General features: G+C 50.1%; 1 protein-coding gene across 6 annotated transcripts in view; it reads left to right on the top strand.

Moving 5' to 3' along the window:
* LOC132836761 (exocyst complex component 3-like protein 2) overlaps nt 1–17,490 on the top strand; it is a 69,310-nt gene extending 51,820 nt beyond the window's left edge. For all 6 annotated transcript variants that reach the window (XM_060856208.1, XM_060856210.1, XM_060856205.1 and 3 more), the window contains exons 8-12: nt 3,244–3,379; nt 4,859–4,981; nt 9,106–9,261; nt 12,005–12,126; nt 16,764–17,490. In XM_060856208.1, coding sequence (XP_060712191.1) covers nt 3,244–3,379; nt 4,859–4,981; nt 9,106–9,261; nt 12,005–12,126; nt 16,764–17,004 — 778 coding nt within the window. In that variant the 3' untranslated portion in view covers nt 17,005–17,490. The remainder of the gene's footprint in view (nt 1–3,243; nt 3,380–4,858; nt 4,982–9,105; nt 9,262–12,004; nt 12,127–16,763) is intronic.
* The last annotated feature ends 9,871 nt before the right edge of the window (nt 17,491–27,361 follow it).

Genomic DNA, 27,361 nt, shown 5'->3' with positions numbered 1-27,361 from the left:
TTATTCTTTCATGGGACGTGCATGTCCCCGACCAGCCCAGCAGTTATTGCCCCATCCCTAATTGCCCCAGAGTGCAGTTAAGAGTCAACCTCATCGCTGTGGGTCTGGAGTCACGTGGAGGCCCAGACCAGGTAAGGATGGCAGTCTCATTCCTAAAGCACATTAGTGAACTAGATGGATTTTTCCAACATTTGTTTAATGATCAGTCATCAGATTCCTAATTCCAGATTCCTTTCTAGAATTCCAGTTGAACCATCTGCTGTGATGGAATAAGAACTCAGGACCCCAGAAAACTGGTTCAATCATTTATTGATTATATCACGAGGCCATTGCATACCCTCTCTTTTTAATTATGTCCAAGCTCTGAACTTGCAAACTGCTCTTTAAAGAGTTATTGCAATGTCCCTCTGTCCTGAGAGAATCCCTACAGTGTGAACAGCATCCCACTCAGACCCAACCCCTACTCTACCTCTGCATTCCCCATGGCCAATCCACCCTAACCTTCACATCCCTGGGCACTATGGGACAATTTAGCACGGCCAATCCACCCTAACCTGCACATCCCTGGGTACTATGGGACAATTTAGCATGGCCAATCCACCCTAACCTGCACATCCCTGGGCACTATGGGACAATTTAGCACGGCCAATCCACCCTAACCTTCACATGCCTGGACACTATGGGACAATTTAGCACGGCCAATCCACCCTAACCTGCACATCCCTGGGCACTATGGGACAATTTAGCATGGCCAATCCCCCCTAACCTGCACATGCCTGGACACTATGGGACAATTTAGCACGGCCAATTCACCCTAACCTGCACATCCCTGGACACTATGGGACAATTTAGCATGGCCAATCCACCCTAACCTGCACATCCCTGGGCACTATGGGACAATTTAGCATGGCCAATCCACCCTAACCTGCACATGCCTGGACACTATGGGACAATTTAGCACGGCCAATCCACCCTAACCTGCACATCCCTGGACACTATGGGATAATTTAGCACGGCCAATCCACCCTAACCTACACATCCCTGGACACTGTGGACAATTTAGCATGGCCAATCCACCCTAACCTGCACATCCCTGGACACTGTGGACAATTTAGCACGGCCAATCCACCCTAACCTGCACATTCCTGGGCACTATGTGACAATTCAGAACAGCCAATCCACCCTAACCTGCACATCGTTAGACTATGGGGGGATCCCATAGCACCCAGGGGAAACCCGCGCAGACATGGGGAGAATGTGTAAACTCCACACAGACAGTCACCTGAGACAGGAAGTGAACCCAGGTTCCTGGTGCTGTGAGGCAGCAGTGCTAACCACTGTGTTACCTCAGCCCCTTTTTCTATATTATTGCCATTTGAGCAGTGACATTATGGTGACAAAATAATGGGTTTTTGACCACATTTTGACAGAATGGCTGTTGTCATTGAGTCAGCCAGTCTTTGCATAGTACTACCAACATCATATCTTGTCTGTTACTCTCCATGAGATGAACAGAGCAGTTAACCCATAATTGTGGGCGGCACGATGGCTCAGTGGTTAGCACTGCTGCCTCACAGCGCCAGGGACCCGAGTTCAATTCCTGCCTCAGGCAACTGTCTGTGTGGACTTTGTACGTTCTCCCCGTGTCTGCGTGGGTTTTCTCCGGGTGCTCCACTTTCCTCCCACAGTCCAAAGATGTGCAGGTTACGGTGAATTGGCCATGCTAAATTGCCCGTAATGTTAGGCGTAAGGGAATAGGTCTGGGTGCGTTGCTCTTCGGAGGGTCGGTGTGGACTTGTTGGGCCGAAAGGCCTGTTTCCACACTGTAAGTAATGTAATACCCAAGCCACTGTATCGCAGTCCTCAGGAATAGGGGAATGGGGTTCTTCACCAGGGGAATGACCCGGAACCTTTTATAAAGGTTAGATCCCCTAACCGCAGTCATCCTGGGCACTCAGGAAGACTGTGAGCTTCCTCAAGAGGGGTCGGAGGGAGATTTACCCAAACGGTTCCTGGGCTGAGGGATTTTGGCGGCAAGGTCAAAGGTCAGAGAAGCTGGGGTCAGTCTCCTCAGAGCTTGAAGGGAGCTGTGGGCAAGGCAATGGCGGCTTTAGAGAAGGGAACAGGGCAAAGCTGTTAGCCTGAGCTTTCGATGCAAGGACCAGGGAGAGGCAAGGAGGAACAGGAGGAGGAGAAGGTGAGGGAGGAGCGGCCTTCGCACAGTGGGCTGGAGGTCTCCGAAGCCAAGAGGACTTGGAAGCTGTGACAATGAATGATTTCAAAAGGGAATTGGATGGACAGGAAAATACGCTTGCAGGGACTAGAGAGACTGACTGGATTACTCGAGAGGGAGTCAGCATATTCTCAAAGGGCCCAACGGCCTCATTCTGTGTCATTATGACTCACATACACAGGACGGGTATTCCACAATTAACGCCAAGTGTTGACCATGGAATATACACAGGCCCAGTTCGATTCTACGATGTCCAGAGGTGGTTTATAGCAAGCAGTCACTCATTTGAGTCAGGTAACCAGTAACCAGTCACTCTCTACCACATGTAAGTCAAGTCACCAATAACCAGTCACTCTAAGTCATATTTAAGTCAAATAATTTATAATCAGTCACGCTCTACCACATGTCAATCAGGTAACCAATAACCAGTCACTCTAAGCCATTTGTAAGTCAAGTAATTGATAACCAGTCACTCTCCACCACATGTCTATCAGGTAACCAATAACCAGGAGCGAGTGAAGTTGGAAACTGGCTCAGGGATGAGGTGTTAAGATCTCCACCTCTGTCCCAGATGCCCTTTGCTCTGTCCGAAACATGTCAGTCTTCCAGGGTTGACCCTGAGCAAGTGTTGCCGACTGACACATTCCAAGGCCCAGGACGCACCAGAACTTGGGGACATCAGCTGTCAAGGGAGAGTGGGGAAAGACCACCCTCTGAGGTCTCCCTGCCGAAGGTAAATGGGGATCCATTCAGATAATGGACCCTCCCAGTCTCTCAAATATCTGTAAATATTAGTATTGTGTGAGTAAGAGAGATCGCTGATCCGTTGGGATTGAGTCAAAGTCCAATATTTTGTTTGTTTACTTGACATGCAAATGTACAGAACCGAACAGCTGACAGTGTGTATACACAAAGGGATTTTTTTAAACGAATAAAGTATATTTCTGAAATTAAGACAAAAAGTCCCACTTCGCTGTTCAGCCTCTTGACCCTCCCGTTGGCTTCTGCAGAGACTACATCGAGCGTCTGAGGCAGAAGGTCTCCAGTGACAGTGAAGAAGAAACCAAGATGGCGTTGGCTGCCCTGGACAGAGTGGTGAAGGGAGGGAACGAGATGCTAACGCAGAAGCTGCTCGAGGAGCTAAAGGTGTGGGACCACTGGCTTCCCTTTGCTCACTGTCACACCTGGGCGGGTTGCGCTTCGGCGGGCCGGTGTGGACTTGTTGGGCCGAAGGGCCTGTTTCCACACTGCCAGTAATCTCATCTAATTTCCAGCGACGTATCGCAACACGGTTACTGTTGGACCCTGCACAACATCTGACCACCAAAGGTCTCTGTCTTCCTTGTGGCTAGAGCACAAACTCAACCCTCTGTGTAACCCAAGAGCTGAAACGACCTTTGGTTACGATCGGGGTCAGTAGGTGTACAATGGCTCGATCAAAGGGATATCAAGGCGCTGGTGAGATCTGGGAGCAGTTTGCTCCCCTTATTGAAGAAAAGGTATTAATTCGTTGGAGGCAGTCCACAGAAGGTTCAGTTGGATGATTTCCAGGGATGGAGGGATTGTCTTAAGAGCAACATTTAGGGCTCTACTCAGCAGAGTTTAGAAGAGTAAGAGGTGATCTCGGTGAAATGTTTCGGATTCTGAAGGAGCTTGATGGGGTCAATGCTGAGAGGATGGATCCCCTCCTGGGAGACTCTAGGACACAGTCTCGGAATAAAAGGGTGCCCATTTAAGACGGAGATGAGGAGGAAATCCTTCTTGAGAGTATTTGGAATTATTTGTCACAGAGAGCTGTGGGGCTAGACCCTGAAATGTACACATTTGAGGGATTGCCGTGTATGTTCTTAAGGGACCGATGGAGAGATGGGTAGAGAGATGCCGGGAGGGAGAGATGCTGGAAGGGAGAGATGCCAAACTGGAGGGAGATATGTCAAGATGGGGGAAGATATGCCAAGATAGATAGATGGATAGAGAGACGCCGGGAGGAAAAAATGCTGAACTGGAGGAAGAGATGCCAAGATGGGGGAAGAGATGTCAAGATGGAGAGATGCCAAGATGGGGGAAGATATGCCAAGATAGATAGATGGATAGAGAAACGCCGGGAGGGAAAGATGCTGAATTGGAGAAAGAGATGTCAAGTTGGAGAGATGCCGAGGTGGAAGGAGAGATGCCAGGAGGGAAGGATGCTGAAACGGAAGGATACCAGGATGGAGAGATGGATTATGCCAAGAGAGATAGACGGAGAGATAGGTAGGTCGGTGAATCAAGGGCTACAAGGAAAAGGCAGGAAAGTAGATGTGAGGAATGTTGGATCAGCCATGATCCTATGGAATGGTGGAGCAGGCTTGAGCAGCCGAATGGCCTACTCCTGTTCCTATTTGTCATTGGCTCCCACCCCACACTCCTGTTTCTGGTTGGAAAATGTCAACATTCAGTTGAGTCCAGGGTCAAAGGTTGAAGGTCACAGGTGGGGAGTGGCCATTTTAATGAGGTACAAGGAGCCAATGGCTCCTGGGAGGAAAAAGGAGGCCGATTACCCGAGTAAGGGAGGGCCTGCTGGTTCCGTCGCTGTCTCTGAGCTGGGAGGGTGCATTCACAAACATCTCTGCCTTTCATCTCCAGCCAAACTTCTCAAAGCTGCTGAAAACCAAGTGGCTGCAAAACAAGGAAATCTTTGAAAGTATCACCACCATCATCAAGAAACACTTCAACCAGTTCCGAAAAATGAAAAACCTTCCCTACCAGGTAAGGAGATCTTCCTCCACCTCATCGCTTTTGGAACCCAGTGACTCGATTTGGGGAGGGGCCATATTAGATTAGAATCCCTACAGGGTGGAAACCAACCCTCTGAGGAGCAGCCCACCCAGACCCATGCCCCTACCTTAGATTTACCCCTGACTAACGCACCTAACACTAGGTAAAAACAATGGCTGCAGATGCTGGAAACCAGATTCTGGATCAGTGATGCTGGAAGAGCACAGCAGTTCAGGCAGCATCCAACGAGCAGCGAAATCGACGTTTCGGGCAAAAGCCCTTCGTCAGGAATAAAGGCAGAGAGCCTGAAGTATGGAGAGATAAGCTAGAGGAGGGTGGGGGTGGGGAGAGAGTAGCATAGAGTACAATGGGTGAGTGGGGGAGGGGATGAAGGTGATAGGTCAGGGAGGAGAGGGTGGAGTGGATAGGTGGAAAAGAAGATAGACAGGTAGGACAAGTCCGGACAAGTCATGGGGACAGTGCTGAGCTGGAAGTTTGGAACTAGGATGAGGTGGGGGAAGGGGAAATGAGGAAGCTGTTGAAGTCCACATTGATGCCCTGGCGTTGAAGTGTTCCGAGGTGGAAGGTGAGGCGTTCTTCCTCCAGGTGTCTGGTGGTGAGGGAGCGGCGGTGAAGGAGGCCCAGGACCTCCATGTTATCGGCAGAATGGGAGGGGGAGTTGAAATGTTGGGCCACGGGGCGGTGTGGTTGATTGGTGCGGGTGTCCCGGAGATGTTCCCTAAAGCGCTCTGCTAGGAGGCGCCCAGTCTCCCCAATGTAGAGGAGACCGCATCGGGAGCAACGCTATAGCCAATGCACCTGACCTGCACATCTTTGGACAGTGGGAGGAAACCCACGCAGAACACAGGGAGAACATACAAACTCCACACAGACAGTTACCCCAGGCAGGAGTCGAACCCGGGTCCCTGGCGCTGTGAGGCAGCAGTGCTAACCACTGAGCCACCATAACGCCCAGCCAGCCCAGAGAGAAAGTTCCAGAACAAAATAGACAGTAATTACTTGAAACAGAACAGACTGATCGTGCTGGAGCTCAGACAAGTTGGGCCAGAATTCCTCATTGGCCAGTTGTACTGGTATTTCTGTCCAGGAGGACTCATGCCCCTGGCCTATTACCATCAGTGAGCGTTAAGAAATCTCTGTAAGTTACTGTGTACAGTGTTTTCATGAGAAAGTCTCATTGTGAATAGACCTACTGTACACAGTCTCACGTTGACCCTCCCCATCCCCAGCACCCGTCCCCCGATTCACCAGGACGTTGCCTGGTATTGGGGATATGGGGAAAGGTTAATAAGGCTGGGATTGTATTCACTGGGCAGACAGAGGCTGAGAGAAAGACCTGAACAGAGGTCTACTCAATTATAAGAGGCGTAGATAGGGCGGATAGTCAGGGTCTTTCCCCCAGGATTGAAGTTTCAGATTCGAAGCTCGAGGGGGAAAGTTTAAGGGGGATGTGCGAGGGAGGTTTTTCACGCAGAGGGGGGTAGGAGGCTGGAAACACACTGCCAGAAGGGGTGGGAGAATCAGGCACATTGGGGTCATTGAAAAGGCATCTGGATGGTTACATAAATAGGGAGGGGATAGTGGGATACGGACCGAATAAGGGCAGAAGGTCTGTTTTCCAGTTTAGTTACGGCATGATGAACAGCACAGGCTTAGAGGGCCGAAGGGCCTGTTCCTGCGCTGTACATCTCTGCTGTTCTTTTGATGGGGTGTGGGGGGGCATATTCAATCACTCTCCAGGGCTTCATCACAAAAATCAGAACTGACCCTTGGGGAGGGGGAGCAGTGGGTGGGTGGGTGAGAAGGGTGCAGCGGGGGGAGTTGGGAGGTGGTGCAGTTGGAGGGTGGGGGGGGAGCAGTGGGTGGGTGGGTGAGAAGGGTGTGGTGGGGGAGTTGGGAGGTGGTGCAGTTGGAGGGTGGGTGAGAAGGGTGCAGCGGGGGGAGTTGGGAGGTGGCGCAGTTGGAGGGTGGGAGGGAGCAGTGGGTGGGTGGGTGGGTGAGAAGGGTGTAGCAGGGGGAGTTGGAAGGTGGTGCAGTTGGAGGGTGAGGGGGAGCAGTGGGAGGGTGGGTGAGAAGGGTGTGGCGGGGGAGTTGGGAGGTGGCGCAGGTGGAGGGTGAGGGGGAGCAGTGGGAGGGTGGGTGAGAAGGGTGCAGCGGGGGGAGTTGGGAGGTGGCGCAGGTGGAGGGTGAGGGGGAGCAGTGGGTGGGTGGGTGAGAAGGGTGTAGCAGGGGGAGTTGGGAGGTGGTGCAGTTGGAGGGTGAGGGGGAGCAGTGGGTGGGTGGGTGAGAAGGGTGTAGCAGGGGGAGTTGGGAGGTGGTGCAGCTGGAGGGTGAGGGGGAGCAGTGGGAGGGTGGGTGAGAAGGGTGTGGCGGGGGGAGTTGGGAGGTGGTGCAGTTGGAGGGTGGGGAGGGAGCAGTGGGTGGGTGGGTGAGAAGGGTGTGGCGGGGGGGAGTTGGGAGGTGGCGCAGTTGGAGGGTGAGGGGGAGCAGTGGGTGGTGGGTGAGAAGGGTGTAGCAGGGGGAGTTGGGAGGTGGTGCAGTTGGAGGGTGAGGGGGAGCAGTGGGTGGGTGGGTGAGAAGGGTGTAGCAGGGGGAGTTGGGAGGTGGTGCAGCTGGAGGGTGAGGGGGAGCAGTGGGTGGGTGGGTGAGAAGGGTGTAGCAGGGGGAGTTGGGAGGTGGTGCAGTTGGAGGGTGAGGGGGAGCAGTGGGTGGGTGGGTGAGAAGGGTGTAGCAGGGGGAGTTGGGAGGTGGTGCAGCTGGAGGGTGAGGGGGAGCAGTGGGAGGGTGGGTGAGAAGGGTGCGGTGAGGGGAGTTGGGAGGTGATGCAGTTGGAGGGTGGGGAGGGAGCAGTGGGTGGGTGGGTGAGAAGGGTGTAGCAGGGGGAATTGGAAGGTGGTGCAGTTGGAGGGTGAGGGGGAGCAGTGGGTGGGTGGGTGGGTGGGTTGGGGGTGGAGTGCCTCTCCCTCCACCCCCCGTCCCAGTCGAAGGTGCTGTTACTCAGACCTGCTGTTAATTCCTGGTCCGCTCCATCAGCTCGAGCGGAGGTTATCTATATACACTGTCATTAGGAAGGTGAGCAGGATGTGTCCTGACCAATATTTACAAAGGAATAAACAACATCATTGTCAAGGAATTGTTCGGAGCTGTGCAATGTTTACAAAAGCTGCACCCCTTTGTTTACAGCTGCCCCATGTTCAGGCCCAGGTACAGTCTCACTGTCTACCGTCCTCCTATTTACAGACACACGCTGTCTCCATTTCCAGAGATACTGTCTATAATCCTAATGTATACAGTCTTTCTATTTACGGACACACGCTGTCTAGCCCCATTGTGTCTCCAATTTCCAGAGATACTGTCTATAATCCTAATGTCTACCATCCTCCTATTTATGGGGACAGACGCTATCTATCCCCATTGTGTGGAGGTGCTGGTGTCGGAGTGGGGTGGGCAAGGTCAGAAGTCACATGACACCAGGTAATAGTCCAACGGGTTTATTTGAAATCACAAGCTTTCGGAGCGCTGCCCCTTCATCGGGTGGAGTCATTGTGATTTTAAGCAAACCTGTTGGTTTTGTCTGACCTCTGACCTCACTATTTACACTCCCACTGTCTACAGTCGTGCTACTTAAAACTGTGTACTGTCACACTGTGTCCACTCCCACAACCTACAGAAACGTGCTTTGGAGGAGCCAGTGTTGGACTGGGGTGGACAAAGTTAAAAATCACACCACACCAGGTTATAGTCCAACAGGTTTATTTGGAAGCACTAGCTTTCGGAACACTGCTCCTTTACAATCACCTGATGAAGGAGCGTCGCTCCGAAAGCTAGTGCTTCCAATTAAACCTGTTGGACTATAACCTGGTGTTGTGTGATTTTTAACACTGTCTATACAGTATGTATAATCCTGTTTACCACAGATTCTAGTCACAATCCCAGTGTGTACAGTCCCACCGCCTCACCCTCCTTCCCTCACCCCCTAAGGCACAATGTAATCGTCGATGCGAGGCTGAGGGGACCTTGCGATTTGAGTCCTTTGTCCATCAAGCTGAACTAAACTACATGTGTGTGTGTTTTTTTTTCTCCCTCCTCCCCAGGATTTGGTGAATGATATTCACAGGAAGGTGGTCACTGAGTACGTGAGAGCAGTGATGCAGACGAGAATGGTGTGCAGTTCGGCCGATATGCGAATGAAAGTGGCAGGACAGCTGAACAAAGAGGCCGTGGAGCTCAGGGAGATGTTTGCAAACCTGGTGAGGTCACTGTTTGTTGGAACGTGGGAATTCAGCCCTTCGAGCAAACCTATCCCACCGCCTGACTGATTCCGTCAATTAATTCCCACACGCACACCCAAAGCTGTTAATCTTTGGTGAATAAAAATCTTAGATTAAGAACGGGATATGGGCCGGGTGCTGGCAGGTGGGACTAGATTGGGTTGGGATATCTGGTCGGCATGGACAGGTTGGACTGAAGGGTCTGTTTCCATGCTGTACATCTCTATGGCTCTATGACTGACTGAGCATTAGTGTGTAGAGGGGAGTTTCAAATATCCACTGCCTTTTGTGTAAATATAAAGACCTTCCCAAGTTCTCTCCTGATAAATTTGCCTGATTCATCAACCAACGCAAACAATTTTTTCTAATCTATATTTCTGTCCCACCCAATAAGTTGAAAACTTGACTCAACCTTGCCCCTCAACTCTCTCTCAATTCCAGAGAATGCACCCCAATTTTTCATGATCTCTGCTTATAAGTTAACCCTTGCAATCCAGGGTGTCAGTCTGGTAAATCTATACTGTATCCCCCTCAGTTCAAGGACACTACCTCCCTCCCTGGTTGGGCTGACCAGGGGACTGGGGTGATGAAGGAGATATGGAAAGAGAAAGGGAGCAGGGATACAGCAATAGACAGGCTCTAGAGGGTGGCAACACAAATGGGCAATAAGACCATAAGACATAGGAGTGGAAGTAAGGTCATTCGGCCCATCGAGTCCACTCCGCTATTCAATCATGGCTGATGGGCATTTCAACTCCACTTACCCGCATTCTCCCTGTAGCCCTAAATTCCTCGTGACATCAAGAATCTATCAATCTCTGCCTTGAAGACATTTAGCGTCCCGGCCTCCACTGCACTCCGTGGCAATGAATTCCACAGGCCCACCACTCTCTGGCTGAAGAAATGTCTCCGCATTTCTGTTCTGAATTGACCCCCTCTAATTCTAAGGCTGTGTCCACAGGTCCTAGTCTCCTCGCCTAACAGAAACAATTTCCTAGCGTCCACCCTTTCCAAGCCATATATTATCTTGTAAGTTTCTATTAAGTCTCCCCTCAATCTTCTAAACTCCAATGAATACAATCCCAGGATCCTCAGCCATTCCTCATATGTTAGACCAACCATTCCAGGGATCATCCGTGTGAATCTCCGCTGAACACGTTCCAGTGCCAGTATGTCCTTCCTGAGGTGTGGGGACCAAAACTGGACACAGTACTCCAAATAGGGCCTAACCAGAGCTTTATAAAGTCTCAGTAGCACAACGGTGCTTTTATAATCCAACCCTCTTGAGATAAATGACAACATTGCATTCGCTTTCTTAATCACGAACTCAACCTGCAAATCACGGACTCAACCTAATAAATGCTGGCCTAGCCAGTCACCCCCTCAACCTGTAAGTGAACAAGAAAAGTTTGTGTTGCTGAAATTGGAATGATTATCACTAACATTTATTACTAGTGTCACTGAGTTTTTAACTACTTCATAGCACTCATTCAAAAAAATTATCACTTGCTCGGCCAGTATTTACTACCCGTCCCTAATCACCCCAGAGGGCAGTTAAGAGTCAACTCCATCGCTGTGGGTCTGGAGTCACGTGTAGGCCCAGACCAGGTAAGATTGGCAGTTTCCTTCCCTAAAGGGTATTAGTGAACCCAGATGAGTCAAAGGCAGTTACATCAGGTTACCCTTTTTAATTCCAGATTGGTTTCAAATTCCGTCTTGACAGTATTTGAGGCCATGCCTGTGGTTGTGGATGGCTGGGTCAGTATCATTACTGCCCTGCCTCCCCGGTATATGAATGATACCTGGACTTAAAGGCGTTAAGTTGTGAGGAGAGGTTATCCAAATGAGGCCTGTTTTCTCTGGACATCAGAAGGTTAAGGGGTGATCTGACTGAAGTCTTCAGGATTGGGTGGCACAGTGGTTAGCACTGCTGCCTCACAGCGCCAGAGACCTGGGTTCAATTCCTGCCTCAGGCAACTGTCTGTGTGGAGTTTGCACATTCTCCCCGTGTCTGAGCGGGTTTGCCCCAGTTCCCTTCCAGGTACAGGTTAGATTAATTGGTCAAGCTAAATTGCCCATAGAGTTAGGGGTAAAAGGTCTGGGTGGGTTGCTCTTCGGAGAGTCAGTGTGGACTTGTTGGGCTGAAGGGCCCGTTTCCACACTGTAGGGAATCTAATCTTATCATATTAGCAGGGAAAGACATGATAGGTCAAGATAAACCATCTCCATTGGTTACAAACCAGGTAAGGATGGAAGATTTCCTTCCCAAAAGGACGTTAGTGAACCACATGGGTTTTTATGACAATCAATTCATTAGATTGCAAGTTTTCTAGATTTTCTTTTGTTTCCCCCCGCCATTGTATTCAAATCCCACCATCTGCCATGGTGGGATTTGAACCCAGCTCCCCATTACCTGGGGCTCTGGATTAACAGTCGAGTGATAATGCCACTGCACCATTGCTTAGCCAAGTAAAGTCCCCATCATCGCAGGAAAGTGGTTGCGCAGGAACAGGCCATTTGGCCCATTGGTGGTGAACCCAGACAGGCAACATCCACATCCTGTGAATGAATATCAACGCAATTAGGTTGGAGCTTCCCCAGACCGTTACACACAACAGCTCGGGATCACTGGGCCCACTGCTGACAGTGGGAGACTCAAGGCTTCGTTCCTTCCAGTCTAGCACTCATTGTTCTTCCCTGCTGTCCCCTTCCTTTCCGTCAGAATTCGAGCGCCTCCTGGCTGGACGCTGCTATTGAACACCTGGCTGAGATTATCTCGCTGAAGGACACTTCCTCCGTCCAGATGGAAGTCGGGGCCTTGGCGAACAGTTACCCCGACGTTCGGTGAGTTGCAGCCTGATTCCTATTTCTCTCCTCTTCCTTGATCCCCAGGGCCAGGCTTCCTACAGCCGCACCGAGGGAGAAACCAATCCTGTGGACAAATAACCCCATCCGATGCTGAATCCATGAAGATCCTTTGGAGGAAACCATTTTGAAAGGGTGATCATGGCTCCCCCTTCCCGTGGAGATCCAGGATTGTCCCTCCAAGGCCGGGAAGAGATATCGGAGTCCCACATTCCAATGGGGAGTTAGTCAGTAGTCTCAGTATGTGACGGTCACTGTCTTAATCAGTGTGAGGTAGCTCATGCGCTGGACAGAAAGACCCTCAACCATCAGTATCCATAGCTCCAAACTCTAAACTCCCCATCACCATCCTGGGGGTTACCTTTGATCAGACCCTCAGCTGGACATGCCCCATAAACACACAGGGGTTACAAGAACAGGTTCAGGGGTTGGGAATACTGCAGCGAGTAACTCCCCTCCTGACTCACCAACTTACCCTGGATGGGGGCAGCTCCAACAACACTCAAGAAGCTCAACACCATCCAGGACAAAGCAGCCCCCACTTGATTGGCACCACATCCACAAGCATCCACTCCCCCCCCCCCCCACAACGACACTCAGTAGCAGCAGTGTGTACCACCTACAACTCACGAAAGATCCTCAGACAGCACCTTCCAAACCCACTCTCTCGCTCTCACATACACAGATATATACACACACACTCTCTCTCGCTCACGCGCGCGCACACACACACACACACACACACACACACACACACACACACACACACACACACACACACACACACAGATATATCCACACACACTCTCTCTCTCTCACACACACACATACAGATATACCCACACACTCTCTCTCTCTCTCTCTCTCTCTCACACACACACATATATCCACACACACTCTCTCTCACACATACACACACACAGATATATACACACACACACACACACACACACACACACACACACACACACACACACACACACACACACACACACACTCTCTCTGTCTCTCTCTCTCACACACACATACAGATATATCCACACACTCTCTCTCTCTCTCTCTCTCTCACTCTCTCACACACACACACACACACACATATCCACACACACTCTCTCTCACACATACACACACACAGATATATACACACACACACACACACACATCTGCACGCACACACTCACACACACACATATCCACACACACTCTCTCCCTCTCACATACACACACACACAGATATATCCACACACACTCTCTCTCTCTCACACACACACATACAGATATATTCACACACACTCTCTCTCTCTCACACACACAGATATATCCACCCACACTCTCTCTCTCTCACACACACACAGACACAGATATATCCACACACACTCTCTCTCACACACACACACACACAGATATATCCACGCACACTCTCTCACTCTCACACACACAGAGATATATCCACACACACTCTCTCTCTCTCTCACAGACACAGATATATCCACATACACTCTCTCTCATACACACACCGATATATACACACACACACACATATATCCACACACACTTTCTCTCTCTCTCTCACACGCACACAGATATATCCACAGACACTCTCACTCTAACACACATACAGATATATCCACACACTCTCTCTCTCACACACACACAGATATATCCACACACACACTCTCTCTCACACACACATACACAGATATAGCCACACACAAGCTCTCACACACACACACACACACACACACACATATATCCACACACTCTCTCTCACACACACACACACAGATATATCCACACACACTCTCTCTCTCTCACGCACACACACACAGATATATCCACACACACTCTCTCTCTCTCACGCACACACACAGATATATCCACACACACTCTCTCTCACACACACACAGATATATCCACACACACTCTCTCTCTCTCTCTCTCACACACACAGATATATCCACACACACACACACTCTCTCTCTCACACACACACACAGATATATCCACACACACTCTCTCTCACACACACACAGATATATCCACACACACTCTCTCTCTCACACACACACAGATATATCCACACACACACTCTCTCTCTCACACACACATACAAAGATATATCCACACGCACTCTCTCTCACACACACACACACACAGATATATCCACACACACTCTCTCTCTCACACACACACAGATATATCCACACACACTCTCTCACACACACACACACACAGATATATCCACACACACTCTCTCTCACACACACACACACACACACACACACACACACACACACACACACACACACACACACACACACACACACACACACCTCCCTGCAGTGTACGAACTGAGCTGTTGTAACATCAATGACCCCCATGTCTCATCCCAGAGCATTCAGCAACTGGAGCCAGGGAGGAGGGACTGGGGACAGAGCTTTGGAATTCATTTGAGGAGTTGCCAATATTTGTGCTCGGCAGTATTAGAATAATCCAAATCCTTCCTCTAGCCCTGGACAATGTGCAAACAATGGGAAGTACTTAAAGCTGACAAAATCTTCCTGAACTTGAGTAAACTCCCAAGTGCACTCAGAGTCTGATGCCAAGGGATACTAAACATTTGTAAAAATATTCTCTGCTATTCCTATCATGAGGTTCTTGGCAGAGAGAAGGTACCGAGGGAGGGGCATTAGCAATTGGCGTTTCTTAATTTGTTATTTTTCCTGAATGCTCAGCATCCTGATGTTCCAGGTGTCAGTGCTGATGAATTGCGGAGAGTGTTTCATTTTCCTGTGTGAGGTCTCGGGTCCTTACTTATAGCAACAACAGAGGAAGGAAGATCGTGGCAGGGCCCTGAGCGTAGGAAGTGAAATTCGGAGCATCTCCTGTCCCAGTGACCACACTGAGTTCCAACGAAAAATAAAAATCAGACTGTGTGAGGCAAAGCAAGCCATTCCAATTCCTCAGCCTCATTTCCCAGTCTGACATCGTGAATGACCTCACTGCCAAGGGAGGTAAAATCCATTGGATTTATTTTTAGTAATGGAACAGCAGCTCCCACTCCCCCTGCCCTTCCCTGGAGCGCTGCCATCTTTGTACGGATGGGACTTCAAACCTGGACAGCATCACAGTGAACACAGCATGCACAAGGCGAGGGAAGTTACTTTGCATTTGTGTAGCCCCTTTCTGTAACCTTCCTGACTTACCTCACAGCCCCTGAGGTGCAAAGGTAAGTGTTTGCCATGGTCCCAGAGTGGTGGGATCCAGTTCTCCATCAGAGAGGGCTGACTGGTGGTGCGTAGAACCCGAGGGTCAGGTAAGGGGAGAGGCTGAGGTGCATCCTTGGTAACCTCAGCTGGTCCAGGACTTGAGCCCAAGCCGCTGGCTTTGCTATGCAGCCAACTTAGCTAACCAGATTGCAATTGGCAAAGGGACTTTTTTTTAAAAATTCATTCACGGGTTGAGGGCGTTGCTGGCTTGGCCCAGCATTTATTGCCCAGAAGGCGGTTTAGGGGTGACTTGATAGAGGTGTACAAGATGATTAGGAGTTTAGGTAGGGTTGACCATGAGAACCTTTTGCCACGTATGGAGTCAGATATTACGAGGGGGCGTAGCTTTAAATTAAGGGCTGGTAGGAATAGGACAGATGTTAGGGGTAGATTCTTTACTCAGCGAGTCGTGAGCTCATGGAATGCCCTGCCAGTAGCAGTGGTGGACTCTCTCTTTTTATGGGCATTTAAACGGGCATTGGATAGACATATGGAGGATAGTGGGCTAGTGTAGGTTAGGTGGGCTTGGGTCGGCGCAACATCGAGGGCCGAAGGGCCTGTACTGCGCTGTATTTTTCTATGTTCTATGTTCTAAGGCAATTAAGAGTCAACCCCATTGCTGTGGGTCTGGAGTCAAACGTAGGCCAGACCAGGTAAGGATGGCAGATTCCTTCCCTAAAGGACATTAGTGACCCACATGGGTTTTTCCAACAATTGTTTCATGGTCAGGATTAGATTCATAATTCCTGATTTTTATTGGATTCTAATTACATCATCTGCCATGGCAGGATTTGAACCCACGAGCATTACCAGGACACTCTGTGGGCGGCACGGTGGCACAGTTAGTGGGCGGCACGGTGGCACAGTGGTTAGCACTGCTGCCTCACAGCGCCTGTAGACCCGGGTTCAATTCCCGACTCAGGCGACTGACTGTGTGGAGTTTGCACGTTCTCCCCGTGTCTGCGTGGGTTTCCTCTGGGTGCTCCGGTTTCCTCCCACAGTCCAAAGATGTGCAGGTCAGGTAAATTGGCCAAGCTAAATTGCCCGTAGTGTTAGGTAAGGGGTGGGTGTGGGTGTATGGGTGGGTTGCACTTCGGCGGGTCGGTGTGGACTTGTTGGGCCGAAGGGCCTGTTTCCACACTGTGAGTCTAATCTAATCTAATCTTAAGAGTCTAGCGATATTGCCACAGGGCTATCACCTCCCCATAGCCTCCCGGCACCGATATCACTAGACCTTTGTTGGAAGGGATTTTCTTTTTGCGTGTGTTTTGGAGCTCAGCGATGAATGGACCACGAAGCTAGCTCAGGAGAGAGAAAAAAAATTCTGTTCTCGCGTTGATCTTACAGGAAGGAGCACATCGAGGCCCTGCTGAACATACGGGGAGACATCAGCCACCAAAACCGCCAGAACATCGTGGAGACGCTCCGAGACTTTGACGGCAACGACGGCGGCTCCACCTTGTCTCGCGGCAGGGCGTTATTTGCAGAGATCGATGCCACCCCACTTGTGCAGTGTGCCCACCTCAACATGAGCTGTGCTTTGCGATGCTTTTCCGTGTTCCGCCGACGCAGCGTGTGCGTCAGGTGACCCGGTGGAGCTGGGATCCTGATGGGAAATGCATCCCCCCTCCCCCCCCCTCCCGCACCACCCCCCCCAACTCCTGTCGCCTGTGAATAGCAAAGAGAATAATCCCAGAAATTATCACAAACTGCTGATTTGGAGGTTGACTGGTTGGCAGACGCGTCGTGGATTTACCCTGGATAACTCGATCCTGACCGTGTTTGAGAGGATGCTCGCAGAGTCCGGAGACCAGAGAGTCAGAATCCATCACTTCCTGCCCCGGTCCCCAGTGGCAAATCCATCCCGAAGTGATTGGGAAATCCAATATGGCGCCCGTTGACTCACTCAGAGAGGGCAGATTGACATGGATAGTAGGAAAGACACTAACCTGGCACTAATTGGAGTCAAATAATCGGTACCCTGTACCGAAGATGGTGTCAAAAGTAGCAACATAGGAAACTTCTCACTGCGCTCAGTCGCGTGCACGTGACAATAAAGCTCATTCAATTCAAATGATCGAGAGTTCTCCTGATCTGCAATGGAGGAGGCAGCTGTGAGGTGATTGAAAATACTTAGGAGATTGAGGAGCGACATTATAGAATTTAATAAAATCATGCAAGGTACACATAGGCAGGTGGCTTTTCCCCAGGATGAGGAAATCCAAGGCTAGGGGCCACATTTCTAAGGTGAGAGATTTAGAAAAGACAGGAGGGGCAAATGTTTGACACGGAAGTGTTTCACACGGGGAATGAGGGGATGCAGGGGACCGTCACAACATTTCAAAGGCGTTTGGATAAGTTCATGGATAGGAAAGGTTTGGAGGGATATGGGCCCGGAGCAGGCAGGTGGGCCTAGTTTAGTTTGAGATTATGTTTGGCCTGGACTGGGGAGAGGTGGAGAGCTGTTTCTGTGCTGTACGGCTCTTTGAGCTGCTGGAACTTGAGTAACACTCTAGTGCATTTTTATTTTAATTCTTCCCTGGGTTATGAGCACAGGGAGCATTTGTTGACTGTTCTTAATTGGCCTTGAACTCAGCCATTTCAGAGGGCAGTTAGGAATTAACCCCATCGTCGTGGGTCTGGAGTCACGTGTAGGCCCAGACCAGGTAAGGACAACAGTCCCTTTTCTTTAAATTCAAAATCCTTGGTTATATTCGTCTCCTGGTAATTTTTTCTTTTTTTCTGTTTTTTTTATTGTTTAGTTTTCTTCCCCCACACTGCCGCCTAGCTGCAGTGGTGCTGGTATTTTCCCTAGCTACCCATGTTGTGTGCGAGTGGGTGAGGACAGCCGTTCTTAAAGGGGCTTGAGAGAACCAGATAGGTTATTTTTTAATTTCAACGTCTACCTTTGAATTCCATGTTTTTTTTTATTACCGGAGTTTAACTCCCAGCCTTTGTCCACGGTGAGATTTGAACCCCTGGCCCCAGTGAATTTCAGATTTTGATCAGGAGTCATAGAATCCCTACAGTGTGGAACTAGGCCATTCAGGTAAAAACAAGGACTGCAGATGCTGGAAACCAGAGTCTAGATTAGAGTGGTGCTGGAAAAGCACAGCAGGTCAGGCAGCATCCGAGGAGCAGGATTTTCCAGCACCACTCTAATCTAGAAGCAGGTCATTCAGCCCATCGTTTCCGCACTGGCCCTCTGACAAGGAGCAACCAAGCCTATCCCTCTAACCCCGCATTTCCCCATGGCTCACACTCCTAGCCTGCACACCACTGGGGACACGTAGCGTGGCCAATCCAGTCTCACCTGCGAATGCTAGACTGTGGGAGGAAACTGGAGCAAACCCACGCAGGAACGGGGGAATTCTACACAGACGGGCGGGAATCAGACCTGGGTCCCTGGCGTTGTGAGGTAACCACTGAGCCACCATGGAGTTGCAATGACCTGGAACTCCCTGCCTACAGATCGAGGTGAAAGTGGAAATGATGTCCGATATTTTTTTTTAATTGATTTATCCCTCATTTCCCAGAGGGCATTTCAGAAACAACCACATGGCTATGTAAGTCAGGCAGGGCAAGGGTGGTCGGTTTAATTCCTTGCCCCCCTCCCCCACAAAGGGCATTAGGGAATCAGATGGGTTGTTACGGTGATTACGTGGTTGTGTTTAGCCTAGCTTTTAAGTCCAGAATTTTATTTTCATACAGAATCCAAATTTGAACTCATGGCGTTGGACCGTTGCCCGAGTTGACTGGAATACGAGTTCAGGGCCATTGTCACTGAGGCAACACTTGCCACTCCTCCAACAAATGGCCCAATTGGGCCATTCAGCCCGTCTAATCAGTGTTGTTCTTTCAAAGGCCAATTGGACGGGCGCTTGAAGGAAATAAAGGTACAGGGAGAGAGTGGAAGGTGTTGGGAGGGGGTGGGGGTGAAATTGGACGGACCTACAGAGATCTATGGGCCGCATTTGGAATATCGTGAGCGGCTCGGGGCCCTGTATCTCAGGAAGGATGTATTGCAGTGTGTCCGGAGGGACGTTTACATGAATGATCCCAGGGACGATGTTGAGGACTCTAAGTGTCCACACAATGGAATTTGGAAGGATATGGGGAGAATCTGATTGATCCTGGCAGTATATTGGATGGAGTGGATGTGGAAACGATGTTTCCCTAAGTAGGAGAGACAGGGACCCAAGGGCACAGCCTCAGAGTGAAGGGAACTGAGATAAGGAGGCATTTCTTCAGCCAGAGGGTGGGGAATTGTTGCCACACAGGGGCTGTGGAGGCCAAGCCATTGGGTATCTTTAAGACAGAGTTGAGTGATAAGGGGATCAAGGGGTTACTGAGAGAATGGAGTTGAGAAACATATCAACTACGTCGGAATGGCAGAGTGGATTAGATGGGCTGAGTGGCCTACATCTGCTCCTAAAGCCGATGGTTTTATGGAACCTATGGGCTGAATGGCCTCATAAAGACCACACAGTTCCAACTACAACCTGTCCAAACACAGGGAGATCCCACTTCTGCTCCTAAAGCCGATGGTTTCATGAACCCTTTGGGCCGAATGGCCTCATAAAGGCTACACAGTACCAGCTACAACCCATCCAAGCACAGGGAGATCCCAGTGCACCTCTGACAAGTTTAGGGTGAGAGGGGAAAGATATAAAAGAGACCTAAGGGGCAACTTTTTCACACAGAGGGTTGTGCGTGTATGGAATGATGCTGCCAGAGGAAGTGATGGAGGCTGGTACAATTACAACATTTAAAAGGCATTTGGATGGGTATATGAATAGGAAGGGTTTGGAGGGGGCCGGGTGCTGGCAGGTGGGACTAGATTGGGTTGGGATATCTGGTCGGCCTGGACGGGTTGGACCGAAGGGTCTGTTTCCATGCTGTACATCCCTATGACTCTATGACAGGGGATTACCCTTGGGTCACGTGACACAGAGCAGCAGTCAAGCTAAACGGCCCCGGGAGCAAGGTCAAAGGTCATGCGCAGTCTGGCCCCCCACCCTCTAGCAGTTCCAGTTCTGCCCCGATCGGGTTGAGGTGGGCGTTGGAGGCTAAACGTCGCCCGAAGTCCACATCCACTGAGTGAAGGGTCATAATCTTTAGCCACTGGGGGAGTCCCAACCCACAATTCATTGACGCGAGTCTGAAAGACTCATCAAACCACAGCGAGACTCATGGATAGACTGTATCTTCCAGACACTGTCTCCAGGGCAAGACATTACGGATATATTTATACACTGCAAGGGAAATCCTGGGGAAGTTCTGATGTAATCACCAAGATTGTGTAAATTCAGGAATGCAACACTGAAATAAAATTCTTGTATCCCAGGCAGCCTCCTGTCGCGATTCTCCGCTACTGTTCCAGGGATGAGTTGCGTAGAAAGTTGGGGTTCTTCGTGCAGAGTTTCTGAGTCAGGAATCTCCGACTTAAGGCAGAGATGACGAAAGAAGCAAATTCAGAGAAACTCAGCAAGTCAGGCAATCTCTGCAGGGAGAAAAGATCAGCGTTTGAAGGGAGATAGCTGAAGAGGCAGCGGAGGTGTTAGTGGTGATCTTTCAGGAATCGTTAGAAACAGGGAGGGTCCCACAGGACCGGACAATCACTCAATTGACTCTCCTGTTTAAAAATAGGGGGTAAAGCAGAAGACCAATTAGCCTAACCTCAGTCGTGGGTAAGATCCTGGAATCCATCGGGAAGGATGAGATTTCTGAATACTTGGAAGTATATGATAAATAGGGCAAAGTCAACTTGGTTTTATCAAAGGGAGGTCATGCCTGACAAATCTGTTAGAATTCTTTGAGGAAGTAACAAGGAGGTTAGACCAAGGAGACCCAATGGATGTTACCTACCTGGACTTCAAGAAAGTCTTTGACAAGGTGCCACACAGGAGGCTGCTGGGTAAGATAAGGGCCCACGGTGTCAGAGACAAGGTGCCAGCATGGAGAGAAGCTTGGCTGTCTGGCAGAAAGCAGAGGGCCCTTCTCAGGATCGCAGCTGGTGACAAGTGGTGTTCCGCAAGGCTCAGTGTTGGGACCATAACCTTTCACTTTATACATTAACGATTCAGATGAAGGAACTGGGGACATTCTGGCTAGGTTTGCAGATGATACAAAGATAGGTCAAAGGGACAGGTAGCATTGAGGAGGTGGGGAGGATTTGGACAGATTAGGAGCGTGGGCAAAGAAGTGGCAGATGGAGTACAACGTGGGAAAGTCTGAGGTCATGCACTTTGGTCGGAAGAATAGAGACATGGACTGTTTTCTAAATGGTGAGAAAATTCGGAAGTCTGAAGTGCAAAGAGACTTGGGAGTCCTAGTCCGGACTGTCTCGAGGTAAACTTGCAGGTTGAGTCAGTCGTTAGGAAGCCAAATGCAACGATGGCATTTACTTTGAGAGGACTTGAATATAAAAGCAGGGACGTAGCTCTGAGGTTCTACCTGACTCTGGTCAGACCACATCTGGAGTATTGTGCGCAGTTTGGGCCCCATATCTCAGGGAGGATGTACTGGCCCTGGAGCATGTTCAGAGGAGGTGCACAAGATTGGCCTCAGAAATGAGAAGCTTAACATATGAAGAACATTTGAGGACTCTGGGTCTACACTCGATGGAGTTTAGAAGGTTGGGGGGAGGGGTCTGATTGAAACATACAGAATACTGAATAGCCTGGACTCAGTAGATGTTGGGAAGATGTTTCCTGAGTTTCGTTAATACTCAGGACCTATCTATCTCAATCTTAAATATCCCCAGTGACCCGGCCTCCACAGCCTTCTGTGGCAGTGAATTCCACACATTGCCCACTCTCTGGCTGAAGACGTTTCTCCTTATCTCCATTCTAAAGGGTCTTCCCTTCACTCTAAGGCTGTGTCCTTGGGTCCTAGTCCTACCAAGAGAGACAGCAGAAATTGGGATTGAAAAGCAGCAACGACAACTTGCATTGGTGTGCCGCCTAATCGTAGCAGGGCGCTCCGCAGGAGCATGGTCCCTAAAACCTCTGTCAGAGCATGATGGGAGGACATAGCAAGACAGCAGAGGTCAGATTTAAGGAGTAGCCCATGGGTGGGCAGAGAGAAAGAAAGGATTGGGGGAGAAATTCCAGAGCTTAGCATCCCATGGAGTTGATGATCCAGCAATGTAGAGATTTCAAGAAGCGGAAATTGGAGGGAGAGAGGTTGGAGGAGAAGGGAATGAGGGACTTATGTCACAGAATCATAGTACAGGATGGAAACAGGCCCTTCGGTCCAACTCGTCCATGCCAACCACATATCCCAACCTAATCTAGTCCCAACATAGAGGGATATGGGCCGGGTGCTGGCAGTGGGACTAGATTGGGTTGGGATATCTGGTCGGCATGGACCAGGGTCTGTTTCTGTGCTGTATTACTCTATGATTCTATTTGCCAGCATTTGGCCCATATCCCTCCAAACCCTTCCTATTCATATACCCATCCAGATGCCTTTTAAATGCTGTAATTGTACCAGCCTCCACCACTTCCTCTGGCGGCTCATTCCATACACGCACCACCCTCTGTGTAAAAAAGTTGTCCCTTAGGTCTCTTTCATATCTTTCCCCTCTCACCCTAAACCTATGCCCCTCTAGTTCTGGATTCCCTCACCCCAGGGAAAAGACCTTGTCTATTTATCCTATCCATGCCCCTCATAATTTTGTTAACCTCTATAAGGTCACCCCTCAGCCTCTGACACTCCAGGGAAAACAGCCCCAGCCTGTTCAGCCTCTCCTCATAGCTCACACCCTCCAACCCTGGCAACATCCTTGTAAATCTTAACTGAACCCTTTCAAGTTTCACAACATCTTTCCAGCAGCAGGGAGACCAGCCCTGAACGCAGTATTCCAAAAGCGTTCTCACCAATGTCCTGTACAGCCTCAACATGACATCCCAACTCCTGTACTCAATGCACTGACCAATGAAGGCAAGTGTACATCCTGGGAGACAGTGAGGACTGCAGATGCTGGAGATCAGAGTTGAGAGGGTGGTGCTGGAAAAGCACAGTAGGTCAGGCAGCATCCGAGGAGCGGGAGAATCAACGTTTCGGTCAAAAATCCTTCATCAGGAATCATGTCCTGAAGAGGGGCTTTTGCGCGAAATGTCGATTCCCCTGCCCCTTGGATGCTGCCTGACCTGCTGTGCTTTTCCAGCACCACCCTCTTCACTCCTACACTGTCTACCTGCAACTCCACTTTGAGCAATTCAGGAAATTGGGTTTGTTTCGAATAAAGGGAATTTTTTTTAGGATCATTAAGGGAATTGGCACAAAGATGATTCAGACAAATTATTTCCTGCTCCCAATCCCATTGGACGCTGACTTGTTACAGACGAAGTTTAGGAAGGGAAGTGAGTGCAGCAATTTCACAGAAAGAATCGTGGAGTATGTTCCTGAGGAAGGACATTGAGACAAACACCACCGAAACGGTTCTCTCCGCGGGTAGACCTGTCAACTCCAGCAATGGAACAGGATCTCCACCGTGACGCTGTCAGACACGTCACCAGGAGCAGTCAAAAGATTGTGCGTTTTTATTTAAACCAGTCTTTGTGAATCATAGCCGTTTTCCTGGGCAGAAAGAGGCCATTCAGCCCGTTGTCTGGATGCCAGCTCTCCAAAGCAGCAATGCCCCTCTCCTGCCTTTTCTCTCTGACCCCACACGTTCTTCCTTGACAAGTAACAAGCTGCAGGAGAAAGTGAGGAGATTAGAGGGGAAAGTGAGGACTGGAGATCAGAGCTGAAAATGTGGTGCTGGAAAAGCGCAGCAGGTCGGGCAGCATCCAAGGAGAGGGAGAATTGACGTTTTGGGAATGATTCCTGAAGAAGGGCTTATGCCCGAAACGTCGATTCTCCTGCTCCTCGGATGCTGCCTGACCTGCCGCGCTTTTCCAGCAACACATTTTCAGCTCAAGTAACAAGCTACAACCTACTTGGATTGAAGATCTTGGCTCTGAGGCAGTTCCATTGGATGCATTTCTTCAGCCAGAGGGTGGGCAATCTGTGGAACCTCTTGCTGCAGGGGGGCTGTGGAGCCCAGACCATTGAGTGTCTTTAAGACAGAGACAGGCATGTTCTTGATTAGCAAGGAGGGTTAAGGGTTACAAGGGGGCGGGGAAGGCTGGAGAATGGGGTTAAGAAACACGCCACAGTTGGGGCGGCACAGTGGCTCAGTGGTTAACGCTGCGGCCTCCCAGCGCCAGGGACCTGGGTTCAATTCCAGCCTCGGGCAACTGTCTGTGTGGAGTTTACACATTCTCCCCGTGTCTGTACATGTTTCCTCCCACAATCCAAAGATGTGCAGGTTAGGGTGGATTGGCATACTAACTTGCCACTAGGTGCATTAGTCAGAGGGAAATGGGTTTGGCTGCATTACTCTTCAGAGGGTCAGTGTGGACGGGCCGAAGGGCTTGTTTTCACACTGTAGGGATTCTAACCTAATCACGGTTGAATGACGGAGCAGATTCAATGGGCTGAATGGCCTAATTCTGCTCCCATCTCTTATAAGGGAAGGTTTACTGAGCTGACCCCAGGTATGGAGGGACTGTCTCACGAGACGACATTGAGGAGAATGAAAGGTGACTGTATTGAAAAGTCCAACGTTCGGACAGAGCTGGGCTGGGGAATGAACCTGCTGGAAATCAGAAACAAAAACTGCAAACTCTGATTTCTCTCCACAGATGCTGCCCGACCTGCCGAGCTTTTCCTGCAATTTCTGCTCTTGAGTTACAAGGCTGCCCTTAAGCTAACATTTAAGGACAGATTACATAAGTGTTTTTATTTTAGTGTGTGCATCCATCCAGGATTTGGGTGACTATCCTCAACACACAAACAATGATTACTGTCCTCCTCAGGTCTGGAAGGGAATTATTCATCATATTGCAACGTTAATGGTGTCGCCGTGTCGTCCCTCTGCACTTCTTTCGGCCTCTTGATTAGATTAGATTACTTACAGTGTGGAAACAGGCCCTTCGCCCAACAAGTCCACACCGACCCACCGAAGCACAACCCACCCATACCCCTACATTTACCCCTTACCTAACACAACGGGCAATTTAGCATGGCCAATTCACCTGGCCCGCACATCTTTGGACTGTGGGAGGAAACCAGAGCACCCGGAGGAAACCCACGCAGACAGGGGGAGAACGTGCAAACTCCACACAGTCAGTCGCCTGAGTCGGGAATTGAACCCGGGTCTCAGGCGCTGTGAGGCAGCAGTGCTAACCACTGTGCCACCGTGCCGCCCACCTATTTTGGGAAACGTTGAATGGAATGTCAGGGCTCCTTCATTCCGAGTGAATTCAGTCAGTCGGATTCAAACCCACGCACCAGTGGGGCAGGATGTGAGCTCATGGAGAATGGCCATTCACTGTTGTGCTCTAACAGTGGGCGGCACGGTGGCACAGTGGTTAGCACCGCTGCCTCACAGCGGCTGAGACCCGGGTTCAATTCCCGACTCAGGCGACTGACTGTGTGGAGTTTGCACATTCTCCCCGTGTCTGCGTGGGTTTCCTCCGGGTGCTCCGGTTTCCTCCCACAGTCCAAAGATGTGCAGGTCAGGTGAATTGGCCATGCTAAATTGTCCGTAGTGTTAGGTAAGGGGTAAATGTAGGGGTATGGGTGGGTTGTGCTTCGGCGGGTCGGTGTGGACTTGTTGGGCCGAAGGGCCTGTTTCCACACTGTAAGTCTAATCTAATCTAGGTGTATCCTTCTATGAAACTTAGGGTCACTGTCAGAGGCCATTTGGCCCCTCGAGTCCACGGGCTTTACCTTCTGTTAGAAATGCAGTTTTCCCGGTCTCAATTGCAACTGATGCTCTCCTTTACACTGAGCCAACAGAGAGTGCGAAACTATTTTCTGACCGACCTGTCACTGTTAGAACATAGGGCTTTTGCCCGAAACGTCGATTTCGCTGCACTTTGGATGCTGCCTGAACTGCTGTGCTCTTCCAGCACCACTGATCCAGAACATAGAACATTTCAGCACAGTACAGGCCCTCAATATTACTCTGACCTGTGGAACCAATCTGAAGCCCGTCTAACCTACACTATTCCATTTTCATCCAAATGTTTATCCAATGACCATTTAAGTGCCCTTAAAGTTGGCGGGTCTACTACTGTTGCAGGCAGGGTGTTCCACACCCCTACTACTCTCTGGGTAAAGAACTGACCTCTGACCTCTGTCCTATATCTATCATCCCTCAATTTAAAGCTATATCCCCTCGTGCTAGCCATCACCATCCGAGGAAAACGGCTCTCCCTGTCCACCCTATCTGACCCTCTGATTATTTTATATGTCTCAATTAAGTCACCTCGGCAAAAACAAGGGCTGCAGATGCTGGAAATCAGATTCTAGATCAGAGTGGGGCTGGAAAAGCACAGCAGGTCAGGCAGCATCCGAGGAGCAGGAAAATTGACATTTTGGGCAAAAGCCCTTCATCAGGAATTTGCCCGAAACGTCGATTCTCCCGCTCCTCGGATGCTGCCTGACCTGCTGTGCTTTTCCAGCACCACTCTGATCTAGAATCAATTAGGTCACCTCTCAATCTTCTTCTCTCTAAAAAAAGCCTCAAGTCCCTCAGCCTTTCCTCATAAGACCTTCCCTCCCTACGAGGCAACGTCATAGCTGAACTCAGGCCTCTTGGTTCAGAGGTAGGGACGCTGCACCACAGGAGCCCCTTACACACTTTAATCAACTCTGGGGGTCCTACATCAGAGCCCAGGACACACTCTCCCAGTGCCGTAGTGAGGGAGCTGAGCGAGTAGAAGGGCTGGACCGAGGGAGTGCCCTATCTCACACCCAGGCCTTGGCTCACCCCTCGGTGTAAATGACACCCCCCTTAGCCTGTTCTTTCTTTCAGAAGAAGAGCCAGGGTGGGTGTGGGTGAGGGGAGGTGTTCCCTGGTGTCCCAGCTGAAAACAAACATTAGT

The sequence above is a fragment of the Hemiscyllium ocellatum genome, chromosome 47, assembly GCF_020745735.1.
Source record: "Hemiscyllium ocellatum isolate sHemOce1 chromosome 47, sHemOce1.pat.X.cur, whole genome shotgun sequence".
Lineage (NCBI taxonomy): Eukaryota > Metazoa > Chordata > Chondrichthyes > Orectolobiformes > Hemiscylliidae > Hemiscyllium > Hemiscyllium ocellatum.
This window is presented reverse-complemented; position numbering and strand designations above follow the sequence as displayed.